General features: G+C 40.6%; 2 protein-coding genes across 3 annotated transcripts in view; one reads left to right on the plus strand and one right to left on the minus strand.

Moving 5' to 3' along the window:
- EMB2423 (telomere length regulation TEL2 family protein) overlaps window positions 1–949 on the plus strand; it is an 83592-nt gene extending 82643 nt beyond the window's left edge. Inside the window, exon 11 of the mRNA XM_090002673.1 lies at window positions 659–949. Within this exon, the coding sequence (XP_089858799.1) occupies window positions 659–793 (135 nt within the window). The 3' untranslated portion in view covers window positions 794–949. The remainder of the gene's footprint in view (window positions 1–658) is intronic.
- A 2815-nt stretch (window positions 950–3764) lies between these two features.
- Window positions 3765–4974, minus strand: LOC149839610 (small heat shock protein, chloroplastic-like). 2 transcript variants are annotated; one of them, XM_090002675.1, is made up of 2 exons: window positions 4604–4974; window positions 3765–4482 (listed from the first exon to the last, which is right to left on the minus strand). In XM_090002675.1, exon 2 carries the CDS (start codon window positions 4461–4463, stop codon window positions 4026–4028), a length of 438 nt encoding a protein of 145 aa, XP_089858801.1. In that variant the 5' UTR covers window positions 4464–4482; window positions 4604–4974; the 3' UTR covers window positions 3765–4025. The 2 variants fall into 2 exon arrangements, with proteins under 2 accessions (XP_089858801.1, XP_089858800.1); XM_090002674.1 differs by having other exon boundaries at window positions 3765–4489.
- Between the last annotated feature and the right edge of the window lie 17657 nt (window positions 4975–22631).

The following is a 22631-nucleotide window of genomic DNA, read 5'->3' on the forward strand; positions in this document are numbered from 1 at the left end:
ACTATGTGAATTTACAAAAATACCCCTATCGGGTATTGATGCAATATATATATAAGAGATACATTTTAACAAAACTTCCATGATTGTCATCTTGTGAAGAGATTGCAGAACAAAACGTATCTGGTACTCCATATGTGAAGGCTAAAGATCAACTACCATTCTAACACTTTAACTAGTGGTTCGCAAGACATCAGCTTCTTCCCATCCCTCCAGAATTCTTGAAGTATATCCATTATTTCCTTCCAACTTACTTTCATTTTAACTGTTTCATTCTCTCAGGAGGCAACTATGAATCTTTAGATTTTGCTTGTTTTCGAATCTTTTTATCATAGTGATGCAGAAATTTTATGCCCATAACCAAAACCCTTTTCTTGCATCATGCAAACAGGAAATTGCACACAACAGCTCTTGAAGTCCTTTTTTTAATAACTTTTGCCAATTCTGTATCAGCCAAGCTATTATATGGAGCATATGCAATCCAACATGGCCATGGGATTTTTCTTTTTTTTTTGCAATTTGTGATATTTAGTTCAGCATTGTTTTTAATATACAGGCTCTTCCATCATGTTGTTTTATGTCAACAGTTGCTGAATAATGTCCTTCCCTTTTTAGGCTTTAGGTGTTTATGAAAGCATATATCTTCAATGTTGTCCTGCAGATGGCTATGACATGCCTCCAACTTCATTCTGAAATGGCTCTCCAAGCTTTCAGGGCTGTTGAATCTACAGACTACTCACATGGAAGTGCTGCAGACACACTGAAAGGATCTATCAAATTCAAACATAATGTGTAATGTTTTAACTTTTGTTTTGGTGAACGATTACATAGAGTTGTGCATCAGTTAAGCTTTTGGGATACACCTGGATGTGGTCTCCCATGCTAAAATATGTAAATTATCAGTAGAGTAAATTTTCTTGTAATTAATCTCTCTCCCCACCTAATCTTTTGAACCAGTGATTTCTTGTCAAAATCTGCACATAAAATAGCATATTGCACTTGTACGAACCATAGATTGCAATAACTGAAAGTGTCTAGTTGAGTAACTGGCATCCTTGATTATCGTCAGAGATAAGCAGCACTTTGCACAAGTTGGCACTTTAATGCAGGCAAATTGAAAGAAGAGAACTGTCCAGAGCAGAAAATGTGAATTTTCCAAGCATAAGGTTTGTGTTTTAGATTTTGAGCACCTTGTAAGTGGCATGTCTTATTGATAGACTTCATGGTTGATGGATCCAAGATCAAGCAACTAAGGACAGGTTCAATCCCAGCTCAGTTCTGCCCATCTTTCTGTTTAGATACAAGCCTGCATCCTCCAGGCAATATGCTAGCATAGGCCAGGCTGGCTTTGCTTTAAATGAGTGATACTAAAAAAATGGTTCTATTATGCAAAGACTGAAACAGAAGCATTTACCTATGCAGGTAATGCTCTGAGAGTAAAGGAACCGGAAAAGGCTTCCGAATTGATAAGATGATTCAATTTCAAGGAAAAGGTATGTAGGGCCGTCAGAGTTGGAGTGGCATCTAGCAATGGAGATTTTAACGTTTTTTAGAAAGTAAAGGTTGAATCCTGCACCGTTCACTTGTTCTGGATGCATTAGGTTTTCCTCTGAAGCTTTGCTCGTTTTAAAGGTTGATCAGAACCAGAGCATGTCCGCTGCTTTCTCGCCTGTGATGCAAGTGCTGTTTAAGTTGGTGATGCAATCGAGCTTTAACTACATTACACCAGTTTTGTGTGTGTGTGCGACTCCAGTTTCAACTGGCATGGCCTATATAGATACATGAATAGGGCATTGGCGTTTCCATCCTTGCTGTGATTATCACTACCGCAGCTATTTAAGGTGTAACTGGTTAATAATGAACCAACATGGCCGTCTATGCTCTCTCTCTCTCTATCTCTCTCTCTCTGGAGAACAAAACGAGCCAGTCAATTAAACCGGTGTCCTCGGACCACATTTGGACAATGCTTGTCTTATATTTTACATTTTAAGTTTTTTTAATTATTTAAAGTCATGAAACTTTTATCGGAAAATGACTATTGTATGTTAAAAATAATGTGTTTTTCAAAAAACATCATAATTTGCCAAAATGCACCTGATGACTAAATTTGCAAATGTTGGGTGTTGAAGTGACCATTTTAACATTTACATGTATGGACTTGTTAAGGATATGCAAATTTTCTTTGACAGGTTTTGCTATTAATTTTTAACCCAAAAATTAAAGAATTTTGAAGAAACACAACAAAAAAAACAAAGAAACCAACCTCGCCAGCCTTTCGAAAAAAGGCAATGAACAGGTGGTGTGGTAGCGCTTAACTCGGTTATTCTATGGTGTTTTTTTGTCACTTGCACCTGAAATAAGGAAAAACAATAAATTTGATAGATTTCCAATGCCACTAAGATTGTCTTGATCTGATGAATAAATTGGAAGAAACTTCCTTTGAAGGATAGACTTTTTTGTTATATATACTTTCTTATTATATGTTAGATTTGTACAAATATTTTTGAAGACCTTATGAAGTTTGCATAAAATATAAGTAAAAAATGATCAATATTTGTGAAGATGAGAAAGTTTATATATATTTTATGCGAGGACGAGGAAGTTTGCATATATTTTATGCAGATTTCTTCGTCTTCACATAAAATATTTACAAACTTCTTCATCCTTGTATAAAATATATGCGAACTTTCTTATCTTTGTCAATATTGGTCATTTTTTGCTTATATTTTATGTGAACTCCTTCCTAGCTGGCTTATATTTTATGCAACTTTGTGAGGTATGCAAAAAAGAATAATGTGAATCTACTTTCTAGTCAGGGGTATCTGAGGATATCTCCCAAATTGTTCGTCAGATCAAGCCAATCTTGCTAGCGTTGAAAATAACTAGGTTTGATGCAATCACACGTGTTCATCTTTTTTTAGAATGTTGTTGGAGTTGTATCTTAGTGCCCGTTCATCGTTTTACAGTGATTCGGATGTTGAAAATATATTTTTGTTTAGTTTCGTTATTCTTTTTTGTGTTTCTCCAAAATCCTAAATTTTTTAGGTTGAATAGCAGTAGTAAAGTCTGCCACAAAAAAAAAATTGCATATCCTCAACGGGTCTGCACATGCAAGGTTTAAAACAGTTATTTTAAACCCAACATTTGAAATTTCAGTCATCAGGTGAATTTTGACAAATTGTAAGGGTTTTTTTTTTTAGAAACTCATCATCTTTTGAACTTTTATAGTCGGTGAAAATATTAAGAATTAACATCATTTGCCATTAAATAGCACCTAATATGAAACAAGATTGTCCTTGGATATCATTGTAACAGCTATCTCCTGAAATGGAGTTTAAATTTGGATTCTTTACTTAAAGATTTATGTATAACACACGTTTGTTCTTATGTCAAAATTATTTATCTTTTAAATAATTTTATTTCAATTAAGCATGAAACTTTAAAAGCAGCTAAATTGTAAAATGATTTTTTAATGAATAACTCTTTTTAAAAATGCTTAAGCTTTTTCATAAAGGCTTAAGCCGCTTTATGTAAGAGACTAAAGCCTTTTTTTATGTACCAATACCACGAAGCATAAAAGGCACGAGCCTCTAAAGCCTCAAATATAGCCTCTAAAAACCATGGACAGGCTTTCACATAGACCTTCCCGGAAACTTAGCTAAGCATTAACCAAGGGTTGCTGATCACAAGATTGCCCTCTCGGATAAACGCATGCCTTTGATATAAACCGTTACAAACAATGAAGCAGCAGCATCAATTAGTAGAAAAACTTTAATTAGATTGCATTGCTTACAGAGCCATCCTGTACAAATATATCCTTGCTCCACGTCCCTCGTCTCTGGTTTCCACCAACTGATGAGCTCACACGCACAGTGAACCAAATTTACAAAAAAATTACAGCGAAAAAACACTGAGAAAGATGAGTCAGTCAAAACTTTGGCGCTATTGAGGATTGACACCAAAAAAGAAAAAGGCCAATAGTCTCCATGGGAGGAGTGCGACCAACCATTTCATCCTGATCCTGAGCCTCACTGCACATCGATATCTAAGATTCTACCGGCAACCCTGGCCTTGGGGATAGTTATGTAAAGCACCCCATCCTTGACTTCAGCCTTTCTCTTCTCCACCTCCACAGTGTCCGGGAGAGCGATCCTGCTGCTGTATCTATCGTAGCTCTTGGCAGGGCATTTCCCATCTTCCTCCTCATCCACCTCCTCCTCCCTCTTCTTCTGCTTGCTCCTCAGTTTTTCTGCTTTGACCACCAACATCCTCTCCTCCACCCAGACATCAACGTCCTTCTTGGTCATCCCGGGCATGTCAAACCTCATCCTGAACTCCTCTTCAGACTCGCTTATCTCCCATGGTGTCCTTCCCTTCCTGTAACCATCATCCCTGAAGGAGGGTGATGGTGAGTAAGCAAAAGGGTCCTCCATCGTTTCCATCATCTGTTGGACGCTCCCTGCCATCGGAAACCGGTCCCATAGTCTTGTTTCTCCGATACCCAATTTGCAAAACATCAGTTTCACTTTAATAGCAAAGCTTTCTATTAAAGAGAAACGGTACAGAAAGAGACGACAGTTCTAGTGAAGGATGATGATGATGATACCTAAAGGGGGAGGCTGGGATTGCCTTTGATTCGGCTGGGACAGGTACTGCTGCTTGCTCACTTTCTGCAGATTATCCAGGCTATCTCTGCTTTCTGCAGCCATAGCCAACGACCTGAAAGTAGACGACCGAGACATCGGGGGCCACTGAAAATGGGTGGATCGGAGACGTGGGTATGCTGTAGAATTCCCCTCTGAGAATAAGGGAACAGAAACCCTTATATTGCAGAGGCTCATCTTCCAGATGGTGATGATGATGATGCTGGTATTATTATCTGGCGTTTACTTGTGCAAGGCAGAATGGATACTCGGCTTCTCAGCAAGGGAAAGAGTAGACGGCTACTGGTGCTGAGAGAAGAGAAAAGAGGAAATGGGTATATAAATTGGAGGGTAGGAAAATTCTAGAACTTAGGTTTGAGGGGTTATAGGGGAAGCGAATCCGAGCAAAATGGTTCGAGTCCGGCTCCATCTGGAGAGGTGCGTCTCTTTTTTAATCTGGGGCTTTCCAGAGATCCCCAAGTTCCCCATCTTCGTGAGAACATGTTGGGGGCATCCACCATTATTTGTCGCACTCCGTTTTTCAACTGTCACACGTTTACGCATATAATGGTGCCACGTGGATTAACGCCCCCGGAAGCCAACGCGTTGGGCACGTTATTGGTAAGACATGGTTAGGTTGTTTTTTTAGATGGTGCAAGTCTTTAAGAAAACATGAAAGCATGCTACTCTACCACTCAAAGTAGTAAGTGGGTTGAAATTTGTTTTAGGTTCAAGATCTAATCTAGATATACAATTCTGTAATGGGTTGAGTTGAAAAAAGACTTAAAAATATTAGATTATGGTCCTCAAACCTTATATACAGGTCATTTCTCCTCAGATTCTTCATAAGTAGAAAGAGATTCAGTCTCTCTCATCAGGTTTAGAAAAAGAAAAATAACCAAATATATAGGTTATGAAAGATCATACCATCAACAATTTACCGGAATGTCAATGGATTCAGGTATGCTTCTGCTTCAAGTTTGGTTTTCATTTTGTTTCAATGATTTAACGAGAGTATGGAATCGGTCTCATTTGGTTTCGATGGATTTTTTAATCCTACAATTGGTATCAGAGCACATGTTTCCGTTGAATCGTTGGAAAATAATGATTTCATATATATTTTATATTTTTCTTATTTTTCGGTGATGATTCATTATGATTGCGGATCACCGTCGGTAGGGGTGGCAATCAGGTCGGGTCGACCCGACGAGTTGGCGGGTCAGCATACCTCAACCCGAACCTGACCCGTTTATTAAATGGGTCAGCTGTGGCAAACACGAACCTGACCCATTTATTAAATGGGTAACCCGACACGACCAACCAACCCGTTTAATAAACGGGTTGGCGGGTTAGAGGGCGGGTTGGCGGGTTGACCCGCCCGCCTAACCCGTTATTAAACGGGTCAGCCGGGTTGGCGGGTTGGCATACCCCTAACACGAATCCGACCTGTTTAATAAATGAGTTAGGCGGGTCGACCCGTTTATTAAACGGGTTAGTTTAAGCCCAACCCGAACCCGCCTAAGAGGTGGGTTGGCGGGTCGTGTCAGGTTTTGCCACCCTACATATAATTGCGACTTTAGATATTGGTGTTATAGGTATGTTTATAACAGTGACATTATATGGTCATTAATTATTGTCATTAAAAACTTTTACGGTAATATTTAATGGCCATATAATATCTCCACTATTGATATATAACGGTGAGATATAAATCTCACCATTATAGCCTTTCTATATAACGACCACATCATATGGTCGTTAATTATTGCCATTAAAAAACTTCTACAGAAATATTTAATGGGCATATAATATTGACACTATTGATATATAACGACGAGATAACAAGTTTCACCATTATAGCTTTTCTCTATAACGGTGATATGTCTGTCACTTTTGTAACCTTTCTCTTTCTCTATAACAGTGGTATTTTTATCACTGTTATACCCTAGTATTTTAAAAGGGCCTGATGGACGGAAGCAGATCAGGTCATGCTGAAAATGAGTGTTTCTGCTCATGTGGACATCATGGCCGTCTGATTGCATTTTCGATGAATGCCACATGGTTTTGTTGACTTTTGAGCTTTTTAAAATGCAAATCGGATGGCCACGATGTCCACATGAGTGAAAACGCTCATTTTCAACATGACCTGATATGCTTCCCTGATGGACCCTTTTTCTTTTTTTCTCTTCTTCTCTCTTTGTCTTTCTCTCTCTACGATCTCTTTGCACTTTTGTCGGACCACCGTCGGACTGGAGTGCCTGCTCCCTCCTCCCTGCTCGGGTCTCTCTCTGGACAAATCTGCTGGACTACCTCCCTCCTCTCTCGAAGCCTCCTCCTTGCTCTTTTGTTGCTTCGTTTTGTTGCTCCGCTTAATCGAGGCGAACACAACCACTCCATCAAGAGAGAAAATGAAGCAGGTATCACCCACATTTCTCTTCTTCCAGTTTCCCCCTTTAAACCAATTAGGTTTCCCCCCTCTCTCTCTCTATTGTTTTTTTTTCACAAACAGAATGATTTGGGTGTTTATGAGTTGCCTTTGATCTTTGCGAGCTATTGCTTGGACTCGCCATGAGACCCATTTGAATTGCATAATGCCTTTGGTCGATTGTTTTGGTTCTTCACATTGTGTACTTTTGGGTTTCTTGGGGTTTCATGTTGTGGGCATCTCTCCTATCCTTGTTTGATGTATGATGTTTCAATTATTTTTTAATTTAGTATTATAGCAATGATGCTAGTAGCAATCGTGAGTGGCCTTGAGCTTTAACTATCGGCTGAATTCTTCTGCGCACACGGTTGAGTCCTTCAGAGTCGAGTTCTTTTTTCTTATGCTATTTGAATGTTGGTTGTAAAATTTGGAAAGATCTAGACGATTATTTTAAGTCTTGACAATTGGTTAGTCTTTGTTATTTGTTATTTACTGGGTTGGGTTGGATATTTTAAAGTCTTAACAGTCCATTAATCTGTTGGCTATGTTTTTATATGCATAAAGCCATCAATTTTTTTCATTGGCGAGCTCATAAATGATTTCTTTGATTCATCAAATACGCATGACCCATATCTTGGATATTTCCCAAGCTTGGATGAGTCTTTGTAGCTAACCAAATTGATGAGTTATTTCTGAATTGTGTTGGCAGTTTGAACAAAACCTCTATTCATCGTCCTAAGTAATGTATGTTTAGTGATTTAGCAAAAGATTATGAGTGATGGCCAAGAACATGCTATTATTTCTTAATTGTAACTGATCGATGAACACATCACTTGATCTGTGGATTGCTAATGTCAAAAAATGCCAAATAATGGTTACATTGTAGATTTTGGACCTTCTTTTGGTTGGACGCCCTCCTTCTCTCTCTCTTTCTATATATATTTTAGATTTTGGACCGTTGATTTTTCAAACCTTATAAAAAACTCGCTTGTGTGTCATAATTGAACACTTCAAGAGTTGATACCTATAAAATCAAGTGCATAGATCACATCTATACAGTTAGAATTTTAAAAAAAATTAAAAACCACTGTTCAAACTACACTTAATTTTATGGGCATTTTTTTAGAATTTTAAGGGCATTTTTTATAATTTTAGAAACTTGTGATGTGAATGGAATCAGGTTTCATACATAGTCTCATGGTGAAGACCACAGTTCTTAGAACAATGAGGTAATGATTATGTGTGAAGGCGATGTAGGAGAGCCTAATGTACACCATTACGGTGTTCTAAAAGATATTATCGACTTTAAATATATATGATGAAATTGGGTGTATGCATTTAAATATAATTAGTTTGATAATAGGCATATACATAAGGACAAATACTTGTGTCAGCATGTCTCACTCAATATACCGGGAGGATCCATATATTTTAGCCTCTCAAGCTATGCAAGTATTTTATATTAGAGATCACACAAAGAGCGAAATGCATATAGTACAGAAGATAAAACCAAGAAATGTGTCTGAGATTCTATAACCTTCAACTGAATTGAATGAAGAATGGAACAACAATGCGTATCAGGAGGACAATTGTAGAGTGGTTGATTTATTACCCCACCCTCACACATCATCAATGAAGATCCCATGTCGTTATGCTGAGATGATTCAGATGATAATTGATAAATATTTTGATACTTAATTTCGTAGAAGATAAAGGTTGCAACTAAATCCAAATATCATCGCCATAACTAGACTGGCTTTTGTGCAGCAAAAGTAAATCAAACAACGAAAGACTTTAGTAACTATCAAGCCTAATCTAACGCCCCAAAATCGTAGACTTAAAACCTTTTATGGAAAAGGTTGAAAGCTTTGAAGTCAACCATTTATCAAAGTTTAAAACAGAAGTTCAGCGAAAGATCAGATTCAAAACAGCAAGTCCCTAGACCTTTGGCACATTACAACCAAAAGCAGATTCCCCCTTACAAATCGATTTGCAGTTCAAGTAGATATTTTATTGAAATGAAAAGAAGAACCACATTTTGGTAATACAGTTTTAGAAATGCAGAGTTCTAATCAAAAGAGATGCTTTCAAAGAAACCTTATACCACAGCTATCAAAAGAGTACCCAAGAGCTCAACGTCAGCAAAGGGCATTGCCTTGAATGTATCGCGTCATCGTGCCATCGCAAGCTGTCGCAACCTGTTCACCACCTACCCATGAAAATAGGTCAGTCTCACAACAAACTAGTAGGGGTGCAAAGGACAAGAAAGAACAAAGGCTACAATAAACAAGATAAATGCTAGCTCAAGCAGGAACAAGCAAGACTAGCAAATCTAACCAAATATGTTGTAGAGTAAGCAAGGCTCTAGTAAAATAGCTACACACAAGAGCAGGAAGGATTAGAGTGCTAAACAAACAACTATAACAATCCCACAAATATAATAGGTGAAGAGTAACTAACTCTATTCACCAGTCAAGCAAAGCAATTGCATGAGACAAGTATTCATAACAACACTCGTAATACATACAAGTACCATTATATGGTTCAGTCTATCGGCCCGTAGCTATGATAAGCAAACATGTAGTAGTTATATCACAACATGCAACAACTAACATAATGCTAGTATTGTAAGTAATTGACTAGTATGAGAAGCTGGTCATTACTTAGCAGAACTGCGCAAGCAGTTTAACCAACAAGGGTAACACCTCGATAGGCGTACCTAGCTCAACGAGTAGCATACCTAACTATCGAGCTAACAAGCAAGCAAGCAATGCATGTCACATCATGCGTATCTCATGATCATGTGAATAAGTTATATCTTGTCTCATTACTGAGCAGGCCGTTGTGGGTACGCACAAGGCAAAACGTAGAAACAACCGAGATCGATTCGGAGGTCCATTATGCTATGTATTTTATTATACCCCGAATGACTGACTGAGTCCGCTTCCTAAGGGGACGACCAGTGACCAAGAGAGTAAATCCCCAAAGGCAAACAAAGGCCCAATGGATGCGTGTCCGAACTTCTGCAGAAGTGGCCTTAAGGATTTCCCCTAACCTCCGATGACTGGGGAAGGTCGGATCTTTGCCCGAGATTGCCATTAATCACTGTCCATCGGAGTTTTGTACCATTCATCCTCCCTCTTGATGAACCATCCCGAATGAGCACGACGGAGGGTTTCTTAACCGTCGTCCCATTATACATGATCTGGTCTTTCAACCCAATCAAGCATCTTGTCTGTGAAGGCGCATAATTATTATTTAGGTGAGTTATACGCGCCATTGTGCGTTCGAGGCAATCACACACTTCTCATCCTACTCACCGCAGTACGCATCGTACATATTCAAATATATAATCACGATAGAAGGGGTCAATCCATAGTGAGGGTAGAAACATCACTTTTATGATCTCAAACACATGCCATTGCATGCTCGAGGCGGACATAGACCTCTCATCCTACTCATCGTAGTAAGCAACGTACCTGTTCAAAAGTACAACCACGATAAGAGGGCCATAGATCTCTCGCAAGAAATCCCAACACTTCTGCTTTACAGAAGTCTACAGTGAACTCATTCAAGCTCCAACTGATCGTGCTCGGGTCCTTTAGACAATCGCAAGCAATCTACCTATAAGGCGAAATCAATATAACATGATTAGTTTAATGTGTCAATACACGCTTAGAGGTTACTATAGACCTTTCATCCTGCTCTTTATAGTCCAAACATATCGTACGTGACTAAGGGTACAACTACAAGAGGAGGAACATGGATCCCTCGTAAGAGATCCAACAATACCTTCACGAAGGAGGGAAGGCGCTACAATCTTGGTTGAACCAGAAAGCCTAGAAACTCGGTCTCACATCAGAGGCGAGGTAACGCCGATCTAGCGATGGCGCAAGTACCTCGCTAGGATCCCCATCCTACTCGTGTACAGGCTCTTAAACAAGGTGATCTGAGTCGTATCGAATAGGCAAACTAAGGTTGTAACACACCTTTCCCAAATACATCAATTTGGGAGATCCGGCCGCTATCACTGCTTTACGAAGCTATATATCTTGAAAATAGGTTTGCACCTAAGATGATGTTTTTAGATAACCGAAGTGCATAAGTGTGTGTCGCGGTTTGTAAGACAAGTGAAACAATATACACTATACACTCGAAGTTGCACTCAGGGAGTGCAAACTAACAAGAGGCAAACTCATGCACATACTAATACAAAGGCAACACGAGGGGCAAGACTCGATGGGGGAAGCTGCACCGCGATGGTAGAACGTTAGAACTACACATGAGGTATGAGATCATACCTCAATCATTGTAACACACAAGCAGGCAACTACGTAAGCAACTCGTGAGGTACGAGATCCTATACTGACTACGCAGGTGTAAAGGATGACTCACGAGGCATGGGGTTGCACCTCGATAGATCGATAAGCATAAGCAAGTGAAGAAGCATACGACGAAGATAGAATACATGCATGAGCAAGGCATATGCACGAAGTGCGGCAACAAGGTAAAGACGAACACATACAAAAGGTAAGTGCAAGAGCAAGCACGACAGCACAGGAAGGTAAAACACGAAAAGTAAAGCAGAAGCAAGGCCATGACGCATAAAGCGCGGGGCAACAAGTAAATGCAGGAAGTAAAGTGCAAGAACGTAAAGGAGGACCAGGCATCCTGGAGAACAAGGCAAACATAAGCAAGTAAATGTCAATGCGCAAAGCGCGGGGCAGCAGGAAAGTAAAGTGAGGGAAAGTAAAGAGGACAAAGATCGTGAAACTGCGTCCTTGAGTCAAAAGACATGAAATGTAAAGACAAGAATGGAAAGCCTAGGCACATATAGCGCAGCGGCGACACAAAGGAAAGTGCAAGAAAGTAAAGAGGATAAGGATCGCGAAACCGCGTCCTTTAAGGTAAAGACATACGTATATATATATATATATATATATATATATATATATATATATATATATATATATATATATATATATATATATATATATATATATATATATATATATTATACGTATACATATATCGTCCTCCTTTCGTTATCTTTCTTATTTTAGCATTTATCAGTTCATTGTCCTTTCACGCAAGAATCCCCTACCTTAAGGGGTTGCGGGTCCTAGTACGCATGCAGCGTAGGCAAGCAAGAGCTCGAGCCACAGAGGGCAAGTTGGATCCACCGATCAACCTGAAGAGCTTAGAACGTTAGAATATGTCGAAGGTAAACAAGAAGCAACAAGGCCTCCTGTCTGCAAGAGGCAGATGCGGGAGCTCTGCGTCTTGCAGACAAGGGTGCCAGAGGCAGGGACCTCAGCCCTGCTTGGCAATAGCAGCAGAGGCAGGGAGCAGAAGCTCCCAGTCTGCTAGCACAAAGAAAGGTAGGGGAGGGAGCAGGAGCTCCCTGCCACTCCTGCCACAAATAGGCAAGGGGGGGGGGGGGGGCACCCCCTGTCAGAACATGAGACAGATGCGCAGCCCCCTGCCGGAAGCAAGAACAAGGCAAGGGGGCAAAGCCCCTTGCTGGAGAACAGAGATGCAGGGGGCAAGCCCCTGCTCAAAAATAGGAAAGCAGGGGGGCTTCGCCCCCTGCCGACAAAAACGCAGGAGGCAGGGGGACAGAATCCCCTGCCGAGGAACAACAGAGGGTGCAGAGGGGCTCCGCCCCCTGCAGGGAAAACAACAGAAGGCAGGGGGCGAAGCCCCTTGCCGAGAAGCAACACAAAGGCAGGGGGACCCCTCCCCCTACCAAGAAACAACAAGAGAGCAGGGGGGGCTCCGCCCCCTGCCGAGACAACAACATAAGGCAAGGGCGAAACCCCCTACCGAAAAACAAGAGCAACGACAGGGGGGCCTCGCCCCCTGCCGAGAAACCAAAAAGAAAGTAGGGGGCTAGTCCCCTACCACACACAGAATGGGGTAGGGAGGCAAATCCCCCCCCCCCCCCGACAACGGACCCCAAGAGGCAGGGGTGACCCCTGCCGAAAAGCAACAGGGGGCTCAGCCCCCCAGTCGACCACTGCAAAAAGGCAGGGGGGGTAACCCTATGCCGACAAGAGGCGACAGGGGGCTATGCCCCCCTGTCGACCCACTCAACACAAAGGAGAAGCAGAGGGGAGGAATTATACCTCCAAAAATCGCAGCAAACGGGGTCGTCGAAGGCAGGAAGGTCGTCAACTGATGGAGGCCGCCGGAAAGGGCTCTCGAATTCACTGACGCGCGCCCTCTAACTGGCAGAGGGAGCCAGAGAAGAGAGGAGACGAGTGGCGATGGTGGTGGCATTGTCGCCTGGCGGCAGCACCCACCGATGCCAGCTCGGAGGCCATCGACAGTGACTACCGACGATGGGGAGGTCGGCAGTGGGATAACAACTTCAACGTTGGGAGGCTCCAGCGCAGTCGACGACAGACAAGAACGATGCTCAAAGGATGAGAGGCGAAGAGTGGTGTAAACACCCCAAATTTTTACCTTCATCCAGTGTTTGTCCATTTCATAAGTCATTACAGATCATTGCATGTCATTGCACGTATTCTGCATAGCATTGTATGACATTGCATCTCATTTTCGAGATCCAGCACTCCTATTTCAAAACATTCAATCCAGATTTGAATTTTAAAGCTTTATTTCAAAATCAATTTCAAAACCTGGGTTTTTATTCAATGCTCTGTCATTTTCCAACCCGAGGACTTTATATTTCGAAGTATTTTCTCAGAAAATAATCTGGATTCATTCCAAATTCACATTTTAATCGATTTCAATTCACAGATGAGACCCATTGAGGTGGTGTCGCTTCTGAATTTCTCTATTCATCAAATTTCTCAAATTTTTGAAAGTTTCAGTCCGATCAGGACTCTGTCTCAGAGTCCTAATCCAGTCAGGAGTCTGTTTTACTTCTATTTTTAGTCTTTTTCGATTATTTTCAAAATTTAGGTCATTTTAGAGAGTCCAGTTAATTCAGGACTCTATTTTAGAGTTCGGTCAAGTTAGGAGTCTAACCCTGACTATGTTTTCTGACTTATTTCATCGTTTCTTGATAAAATCTTTCAAAAACCTTTCATTTAGCTTTCTAAAATTTAAAATCTCAGAGTCCTAAGAGTTCAGGACTCTGACTCGGAGTTCCAGTTCGCCTGAGACCCTATTTTCAGAGATCTTGATTTTCAAATATTGATTTTAACCCCTTTTTCAAAGCTGTTTTCAGTAGTTATTTCAAAACTTTCAAAAATCGATATGGGCCCACTCAGTTGGAACCATATCCAGAGGAATTCTGACCCAGTTATACCCCGAATGACTGACTGAGTCCGCTTTTTAAGGGGACGACCAGTGACCAAGAGAGTAAATCCCCAAAGGCAAACAAAGGCCCAATGGATGCGTGTCCGAACTTCTGCAGAAGTGGCCTTAAGGATTTCCCCTAACTTCCGATGACTGGGAAAGGTCGGATCTTTGCCCGAGATTGCCATTAATCACTGTCCATCGGAGTTTTGTACCATTCATCCTCCCTCTTGATGAACCATCCCGAATGAGCACGACGGAGGGTTTCTTAACCGCCGTCCCATTATACATGATCTGGTCTTTCAACCCAAACAAGCATCTTGTCTGTGAAGGCGCATAATTATTATTTAGGTGAGTTATACGTGCCATTGTGCGTTCGAGGCAATCACACACTTCTCATCCTACTCACCGCAGTACGCATCGTACATAACCAAATATATAATCACGATGAAAGGGGTCAATCAATAGTGAGGGTAGAAACATCACTTTTATGATCTCAAACACATGCCATTGCATGTTCGAGGCGGACATAGACCTCTCATCCTACTCATCGTACTAAGCAACGTACCTGTTCAAAAGTACAACCACGATAAGAGGGCCATGGATCTCTCGCAAGAAATCCCAACACTTCTGTTTTACAGAAGTCTACAGTGAACTCATTCAAGCTCCAACTGATCGTGCTCGGGTCCTTTAGACAATCGCAAGCAATCTACCTATAAGGCGAAATCAATATAACATGATTAGTTTAATGTGTCAATACACGCTTAGAGGTTACTATAGACCTTTCATCCTGCTCTTTATAGTCCAAACATATCGTACGTGACTAAGGGTACAACTACAAGAGGAGGAACATGGATCCCTCGTAAGAGATCCAACAATACCTTCACGAAGGAGGGAAGGCGCTACAATCTTGGTTGAACCAGAAAGCCTAGAAACTCGGTCTCACATCAGAGGCGAGGTAACGCCGATCTAGCGATGGCGCAAGTACCTCGCTAGGATCCCCGTCCTACTCGTGTACAGGCTCTTAAACAAGGTGATCTGAGTCGTATCGAATAGGCAAACTAAGGTTGTAACACACCTTTCCCAAATACATCAATTTGGGAGATCCGGCCGCTATCACTGCTTTACGAAGCTATACATCTTGAAAATAGGTTTGCACCTAAGACGATGTTTTTAGAGAACCGAAGTGCATAAGTGTGTGTCGCGGCTTGTAAGACAAGTGAAACGATATACACTATACACTCGAAGCTGCACTCAGGGAGTGCAAACTAACAAGAGGCAAACTCATGCACATACTAATACAAAGGCAACACGAGGGGCAAGACTCGATGGGGGAAGCTGCACCGCGATGGTAGAACGTTAGAACTATACATGAGGTATGAGATCATACCTCAATCATCGTAACACACAAGCAGGCAACTACGTAAGCAACTCGTGAGGTACGAGATCCTATACTAACTACGCAGGTGTAAAGGATGACTCACGAGGCATGGGGTTGCACCTCGATAGATCGATAAGCATAAGCAAGTGAAGAAGCATACGTCGAAGATAAAATACATGCATGAGCAAGGCATATGCACGAAGTGCGGCAACAAGGTAAAGACGAACACATACAAAAGGTAAGTGCAAGAGCAAGCACGACAGCACATGAAGGTAAAACACAAAAAGTAAAGCAGAAGCAATGCCATGGCGCATAAAGCGCGGGGCAACAAGTAAATGCAGGAAGTAAAGTGCAAGAACGTAAAGGAGGACCAGGCATCCTAGAGAACAAGGCAAACATAAGCAAGTAAATGCCAGGGCGCAAAGCGCGGGGCAACAGAAAAGTAAAGTGCGGGAAAGTAAAGAGGACAAAGATCGTGAAACCGCGTCCTTGAGTCAAAAGACATGAAATGTAAAGACATGAATGGAAAGCCTAGGCAGATATAGCGCAACGGCGACACAAAGGAAAGTGCAAGAAAGTAAAGAGGATAAGGATCGCGAAACCGCGTCCTTGAAGGTAAAGACATACGTTTATATATATATATATATATATATATATATATATATATATATATATATATATATATATATATATATATATATATATATATATATATATATATATATATGTATATTATACGTATACATATATCGTCCTCCTTTAGTTATCTTTCTTATTTTAGCATTTATCAGTTCATTGTCCTTTCACGCAAGAATCCCCTACCTTAAGGGGTTGCGGGTCCTAGTACGCATGCAACGTAGGCAAGCAAGAGCTTGAGCCACAGAGGGCAAGTTGGATCCACCGATCAACCTGAAGAGCTTAGAATGTTAGAATATGTCGAAGGTAAACAAGAAGCAACAAGGCCTCCTGTCTGCAAGAGGCAGATGCGGGAGCTCTGCGTCTTGCAGACAAGGGTGTCAGAGGCAGGGACCTCAGCCCTGCTTGGCAATAGCAGCCGAGGCAGGGAGCAGAAGCTCCTTGTCTGCTAGCACAAAGAAAGGTAGGGGAGGGAGCAGGAGCTCCCTGCCACTCCTGCCACAACAAGGCAAGGGGGGGGGGGGGGGGGGCACCCCCTGTCAGAACATGAGAGAGATGCGCAGCCCCCTGCCGGCAGCAAGAACAAGGCAAGGGGGCAAAGCCCCTTGCTGGAGAACAGAGATGCAGGGGGCAAGCCCCTGCTCGAAAATAGGAAAGCAGGGGGGCTTCGCCCCCTGCCGACAAAAACACAGGAGGCAGGGGGACAGAATCCCCTGCCGAGGAACAACAGAGGGTGCAGAGGGGCTCCGCCCATTGCAGGGAAAACAACAGAAGGTAGGGGGCGAAGCCCCTTGCCGAGAAGCAACACAAAGGCAGGGGGACCCCTCCCCCTACCAAGAAACAACAAGAGAACAGGGGGGTTCCGCCCCCTGCCGAGACAACAACATAAGGCAAGGGCGAAACCCCCTACCGAAAAACAAGAGCAACGACAAGGGGGCCTCGCCCCCTGCCGAGAAACCAAAAAGAAAGTAGGGGGCTAGTCCCCTACCACACACAGAATGGGGTAGGGAGGCAAATCCCCCCCCCCCCCCGACAACGGACCTTAAGAGGCAGGGGTGACCCCTGCCGAAAAGCAACAGGGGGCTCAGCCCCCCAGTCGACCACTGCAAAAAGGCAAGGGGGGTAACCCTATGCCGACAAGAGGCGACAGGGGGCTATGCCCCCCTGTCGACCCACTCAACACAAAGGAGAAGGAGAGGGGAGGGGTTATACCTCCAAAAATCACAGCAAACGGGGTCGTCGAAGGCAGGAAGGTCGTCAACCGATGGAGGCTGCCGGAAAGGGCTCTCAAATTCACTGACGCGCGCCCTCTAACTGGCAGTGGGAGCCAGAGAAGAGAGGAGACGAGTGGCGATGGTGGTGGCATTGTCGCCTGGCGGCAGCACCCACCGATGCGAGCTCGGAGGCCATCGGCGGTGACTACCGACGATGGGGAGGTTGGCAGTGGGATAACAACTTCAACGTTGGGAGGCTCCAGCGCAGTCGACGTCAGACAAGAACGATGCTCAAAGGATGAGAGGCGAAGAGTGGTGTAAACACCCCAAATTTTTACCTTCATCCAGTGTTTGTCCATTTCATAAGTCATTACAGATCATTGCATGTCATTGCACGTATTCTGCATAGCATTGTATGACATTGCATCTCATTTTCGAGATCCAGCACTCCTATTTCAAAACATTCAATCTAGATTTGAATTTTAAAGCTTTATTTCAAAATCAATTTCAAAACCTGGGTTTTTATTCAATGCTCTGTCATTTTCCAACCCGAGGACTTTATATTTCGAAGTATTTTCTCAGAAAATAATTTGGATTCATTCCAAATTCACATTTTAATCGATTTCAATTCACAGATGAGACCCATTGAGGTGGTGTCGCTTCTGAATTCCTCTATTCATCAAATTTCTCAAATTTTTGAAAGTTTTAGTCCGATCAGGACTCTGTCTCAGAGTCCTAATCCAATCAGGAGTCTGTTTTTAAGTCTGTTTTACTTCCATTTTTAGTCTTTTTCGATTATTTTCAAAATTTAGGTCATTTTACAGAGTCCAGTTAATTCAGGACTCTATTTTAGAGTTCGGTCAAGTTAGGAGTCTAACCCTGACTGTGTTTTCTGACTTATTTCATCGTTTCTTGATAAAATCTTTCAAAAACCTTTCATTTAACTTTCTAAAATTTAAAATCTCAGAGCCCTAAGAGTTCAGGACTCTGACTCGGAGTTCCAGTTCGCCTGAGACCCTATTTTCAGAGATCTTGAATTTCAAATATTGATTTTAACCCCTTTTTCAAAGCTGTTTTCAGTAGTTATTTCAAAACTTTCAAAAATCGATATGGGCCCACTCAGTTGGAACCATATCCAGAGGAATTCTGACCCAGTTAGAACCCTATTCCATTTCAAAAAATTTAATTTCAAAGCTCACTTTTGAAAATCTTTTGAAAAATCCTTCAATTTCAAGTTTTAAAATCATCTTTTTTTTAAAAACTCAAGTAGGGCCCACCCGGGGTGGTGACATATTCGAGTAAGTCATGGCTAGACTAGGGTTAGTCAATGTCTTGGTTAGTGTTAGAGATTTAGAAGAGTCAAAAGTTATTTTAAAAACTCATTTTGAACTTTGGATTTTAAAACTAGTGTTTTAAAAGGTTTTTAAAGAACTTTAAAAACCCAAATGTGGAAAATGCCAAGTGGCATCAGATTTGGGGATTTTTTAGGATTAGCTAGGGCTTAATTAGGCATTATTTAGGATAATTTAGACTAAGGGTAGTTAGGTAACTCCACCCCAAAATCGCCCCCCCTTTTAGAAGTCCAAAAATTTCAAAATTGCTAATTTTTAAAACCTAAAAAATTGTTATAAAAGGCCCCCAAAGGGGGGACGATTTTTCCAGCCACCTTGGTAGCAAATCTTGGAGCTTCTCTCTCCTCTCCAGCCCTTCCTCCATTGCTGCAACTCCAAGGTATGAACTTCTTCACTTTTCTTATTTTATTTAATGCTTTTTCATGCTTTAAACCTAGATTTAGGCTTGGACACCACTCCTTATGGAAGATCAACTATGGTTTCACCTCAAGAACCATCAAGAATCAGCAAGAACGATCCAAGAAGGTGATCTAACCCTGTTTTGGATGATTTACAGGGATTTTAATCCATTAGAATTGATTTTAATATGATTCCTTACATTATTAACCAATAAAATATATGATTTACCCTTTTTAATGGGTTAAATCTATGTTTTAAAGGTGATATCAAATTCCAGCCATTGATTCCCTGTTTTTATTTTATTTTCATGGTTTATTCATGTTTGTTTTACGTTCTACAGCATAAAAATAATTTTTATTTACTGTTTTATGGTTTATTTTATTGATTTACATTAGTTAATGCATGGTTTTCCAAGTTTTTTTTAAATTTCTGTGTGTTTTAGGTTTAGAACAGCAAAGATGATGTTATTTCGGATAGAAGTTCTAATTGTTTATTTCTGATTTTTTTATATGTGATGCATGCATGAGTTATTGAGTTACTGTAGAAAAATCAGAGGTTTTGGATCTAGGGAACCCTGTCAAAAAAATCAGACATCAAATCGGGTTTTTAAAGCTTTAAAATCATGGTTAAAATCAAGAAGGTAACTTGCTGTGATGATATTTCTCTCATCTTATATCCGATTTTAGATCTGTAAAGTGCTATGGATTCACATTGAGTAGATCTGTCTGCTGTGAAATTTTCGGATTTTTTTATCACTGTTTAGTATTTTTCCCCTTTCAGAGAATCTGTTTTTAAATTTAAAATTCGTTAGGGTTTACCAAAACCCTAATCAGACTTGTGTTAGTCATAAATCCCAAACCACATATCCAATTCATGATCTGTAAAAAGTGAGTATTATTATTTTTCTGTCTACTGTTCACCACTAAAATTTCAGAGATTTTTGTTTAGGATTGCTATTTATGTCTGTATTTTCAATCTGAAATAGCTGTTTTAATCCCTGTTAAAAGTGATATATTTTAGCTCAGATTGCCGGAAAGGTTTCTTCCTAACCGGAGATGATTTTTCCAATCTGTAAATTGGGAAATCTTTGTTTTTCTTCTTAGTTAGTCTATGTAAAATTTCATAAATTTCCATGGAGATTTAACCCCTGGTTCAGGTCTTGGATTGAGATTGGTTGGTGAATTAGGTCAAAAATAGCATATTTTAGGGTTTAATGCAATTTTTGGATTAATTTAATGTCAAAAAATTATTTTTTATAATTCCAATTCGACATTAGGGTTATAACAAGTGCAGGTACCAATTTTTATGGATTTTGGAATCCATTTGATGGCTGAATTAAGCAAATTGCAAAACCGGGTTCCTGAAAGATCCAAAAACACTGCTAAAATCACAGTTTTTGTGATATTATTGGATTTTCGTGCATAAGCATATATTTTTAGGGTTTAATCATGTTCATAATCATATTAGGATGCTTTAGGCTTAATTTGATGCTCATTTGATTTCATTTAGTGCATAAAACCTAAGTTTTTACCAAAATCTATTTCAGAAAACCCTGATTTTAAGGCCATAGTCTTGCTATCAGGGGCAATTTGGTCATTTGACCTAAATTTCGAAATCCCTAACCTTAATTTTCATGTGTTTAAGTATGTCATATCATATTTTAGCCTAGTTTATTTTCATTTGAATTTCAAAACTTGCACTTTACCAAATATATTTCTAAAAACCCTAATTTCAAGGCCATAGTCTTGTTATTAGGGGTATTTTGGTCATTTTGACACCAATTTCGAAATTTCATATCTTATCTTCCTTATTTATTCAATTTTATTTCATATTTTATCAATTTTGATTTAAGGGAATCATGGAAAAGGCTTATATCTAGCAAAATCCAACAATTTCCTGATATTGTTGGATAAATCTAGAAAAGCCAACATATTTTCATTAACCAAGTTTTCTAGTTTTGCAGGTACATTGAAGACTTTATTTTTTCATGTATTTAAATTTCAATAGTGATGTAACTTGTAATTAAACTTTGGAATAAGAATTTACATTTCCTGCTTAGCTTAGGTTGCATTGCATATAGTTTATTTTTATAATGTTAATGTGTGATGGATGATGATTCATGCATATTTTTATGAATTCACTATGGTCTACACGAATGACACATCCACTAGCTTCTATGAAGTTTATAAACTTGGTGGAATTTGTATTTATGGCCATAGTCAGAATATGAATGATACTTAGATTTATGATCTTCACATTAGCCACATTCAGCCTACACTCTTAGGCTAACTTCAAAATGCACTGCATTTCTAAAAAATACAAAAAGTATTTCTCAAATCCATATTCAGTCATTTCATGCATTTGCCAATTCCAATTCAAATTTCAATTCAGAGAAATCAGTTTTCTCAAAATTTTCTAAGTCATATGGAGAAATCGATTTTCTCAGAATATGAAAATCTCTAAGTATGTTTCAAGTGTTTCTCAAGTTCAAAATTCGAAATTTCAAGTTATATTTTCAAGTTCAAAGTTGGAATTCAGAGAAACCAAGTTCTCTCAGAATTGATTTTCATAAAATCTCAAGATTTCCCCAGAAATCGATTTTTACTTTTCTCAGAAATATTTTTTCAAGTCCTAATTCACGATTTCTCATGTGATATCATTTCCAAGATTTACATTTTCTAAATATTTCAATCATTCAAAGCAAACATCATGTTTTCAAAATGTGCATTTTCTGAAAATTCATAGCACATGCCTGATTCTATGTGCATTTAGAAATTAGAATATGATTTAGACAAGTTGAATAGAGTAGAGCATAAGATTGATCCTTGGTTCAATTACCCCTGTTAAAGGTGGCAGGAACGGTTGAACCTCGTACCGACAGGCGAGTCCCATTCTACGGAATTTTCCCGCATTTTAAAACGGAGGCGAGTTATTTTCAAAAACTTTTTCAAAGGTCAGTTTGATTTGCAAAAGTAAAAATTTTGCGATGATAACAAGTGGCAACGATCACCGGCGGCTGCAACACCTAGGATGGAGGCCATGGCTGACGGGAGCAGAAAGGGGAAAGTGTCTCACGACGGCAGTTGCAGGGAGACACAGCAGAGAAGGGGTTTGCCAGAGCTCAGAGGCCGCTGTTGGCGCAGTCATCGGCAGATAGGGGGAGTCCTGAATTGCCGAAACTCAGAGGGGAGGCGGCCGGACAGAAACGCTCGCTGGCATCTCCGATCGCCAGCGGCGACGGCGTGAGGAGGGCGGAGCATATGAGAGAGAGAAGGGGCGAGGGGTTCTGCCCCTCGCCCGAGACGCCTGTGACTT

Source organism: Nuphar pumila, chromosome 4, assembly GCF_984573655.1.
Source record: "Nuphar pumila chromosome 4, dmNupPumi1.hap1.1, whole genome shotgun sequence".
Lineage (NCBI taxonomy): Eukaryota > Viridiplantae > Streptophyta > Magnoliopsida > Nymphaeales > Nymphaeaceae > Nuphar > Nuphar pumila.

Coding starts and splice junctions, on each gene's coding strand:
- LOC149839610 (XM_090002674.1), bottom strand. CDS start 4,838: ATGAGCCTCTGCAATATAAGGGTTTCTGTTCCCTTATTCTCAGAGGGG. Junction 4,490..4,603: donor ATCCCAGCCTCCCCCTTTAG/GTATCATCATCA, acceptor TGGGTATCGGAG/AAACAAGACTATGGGACCGG.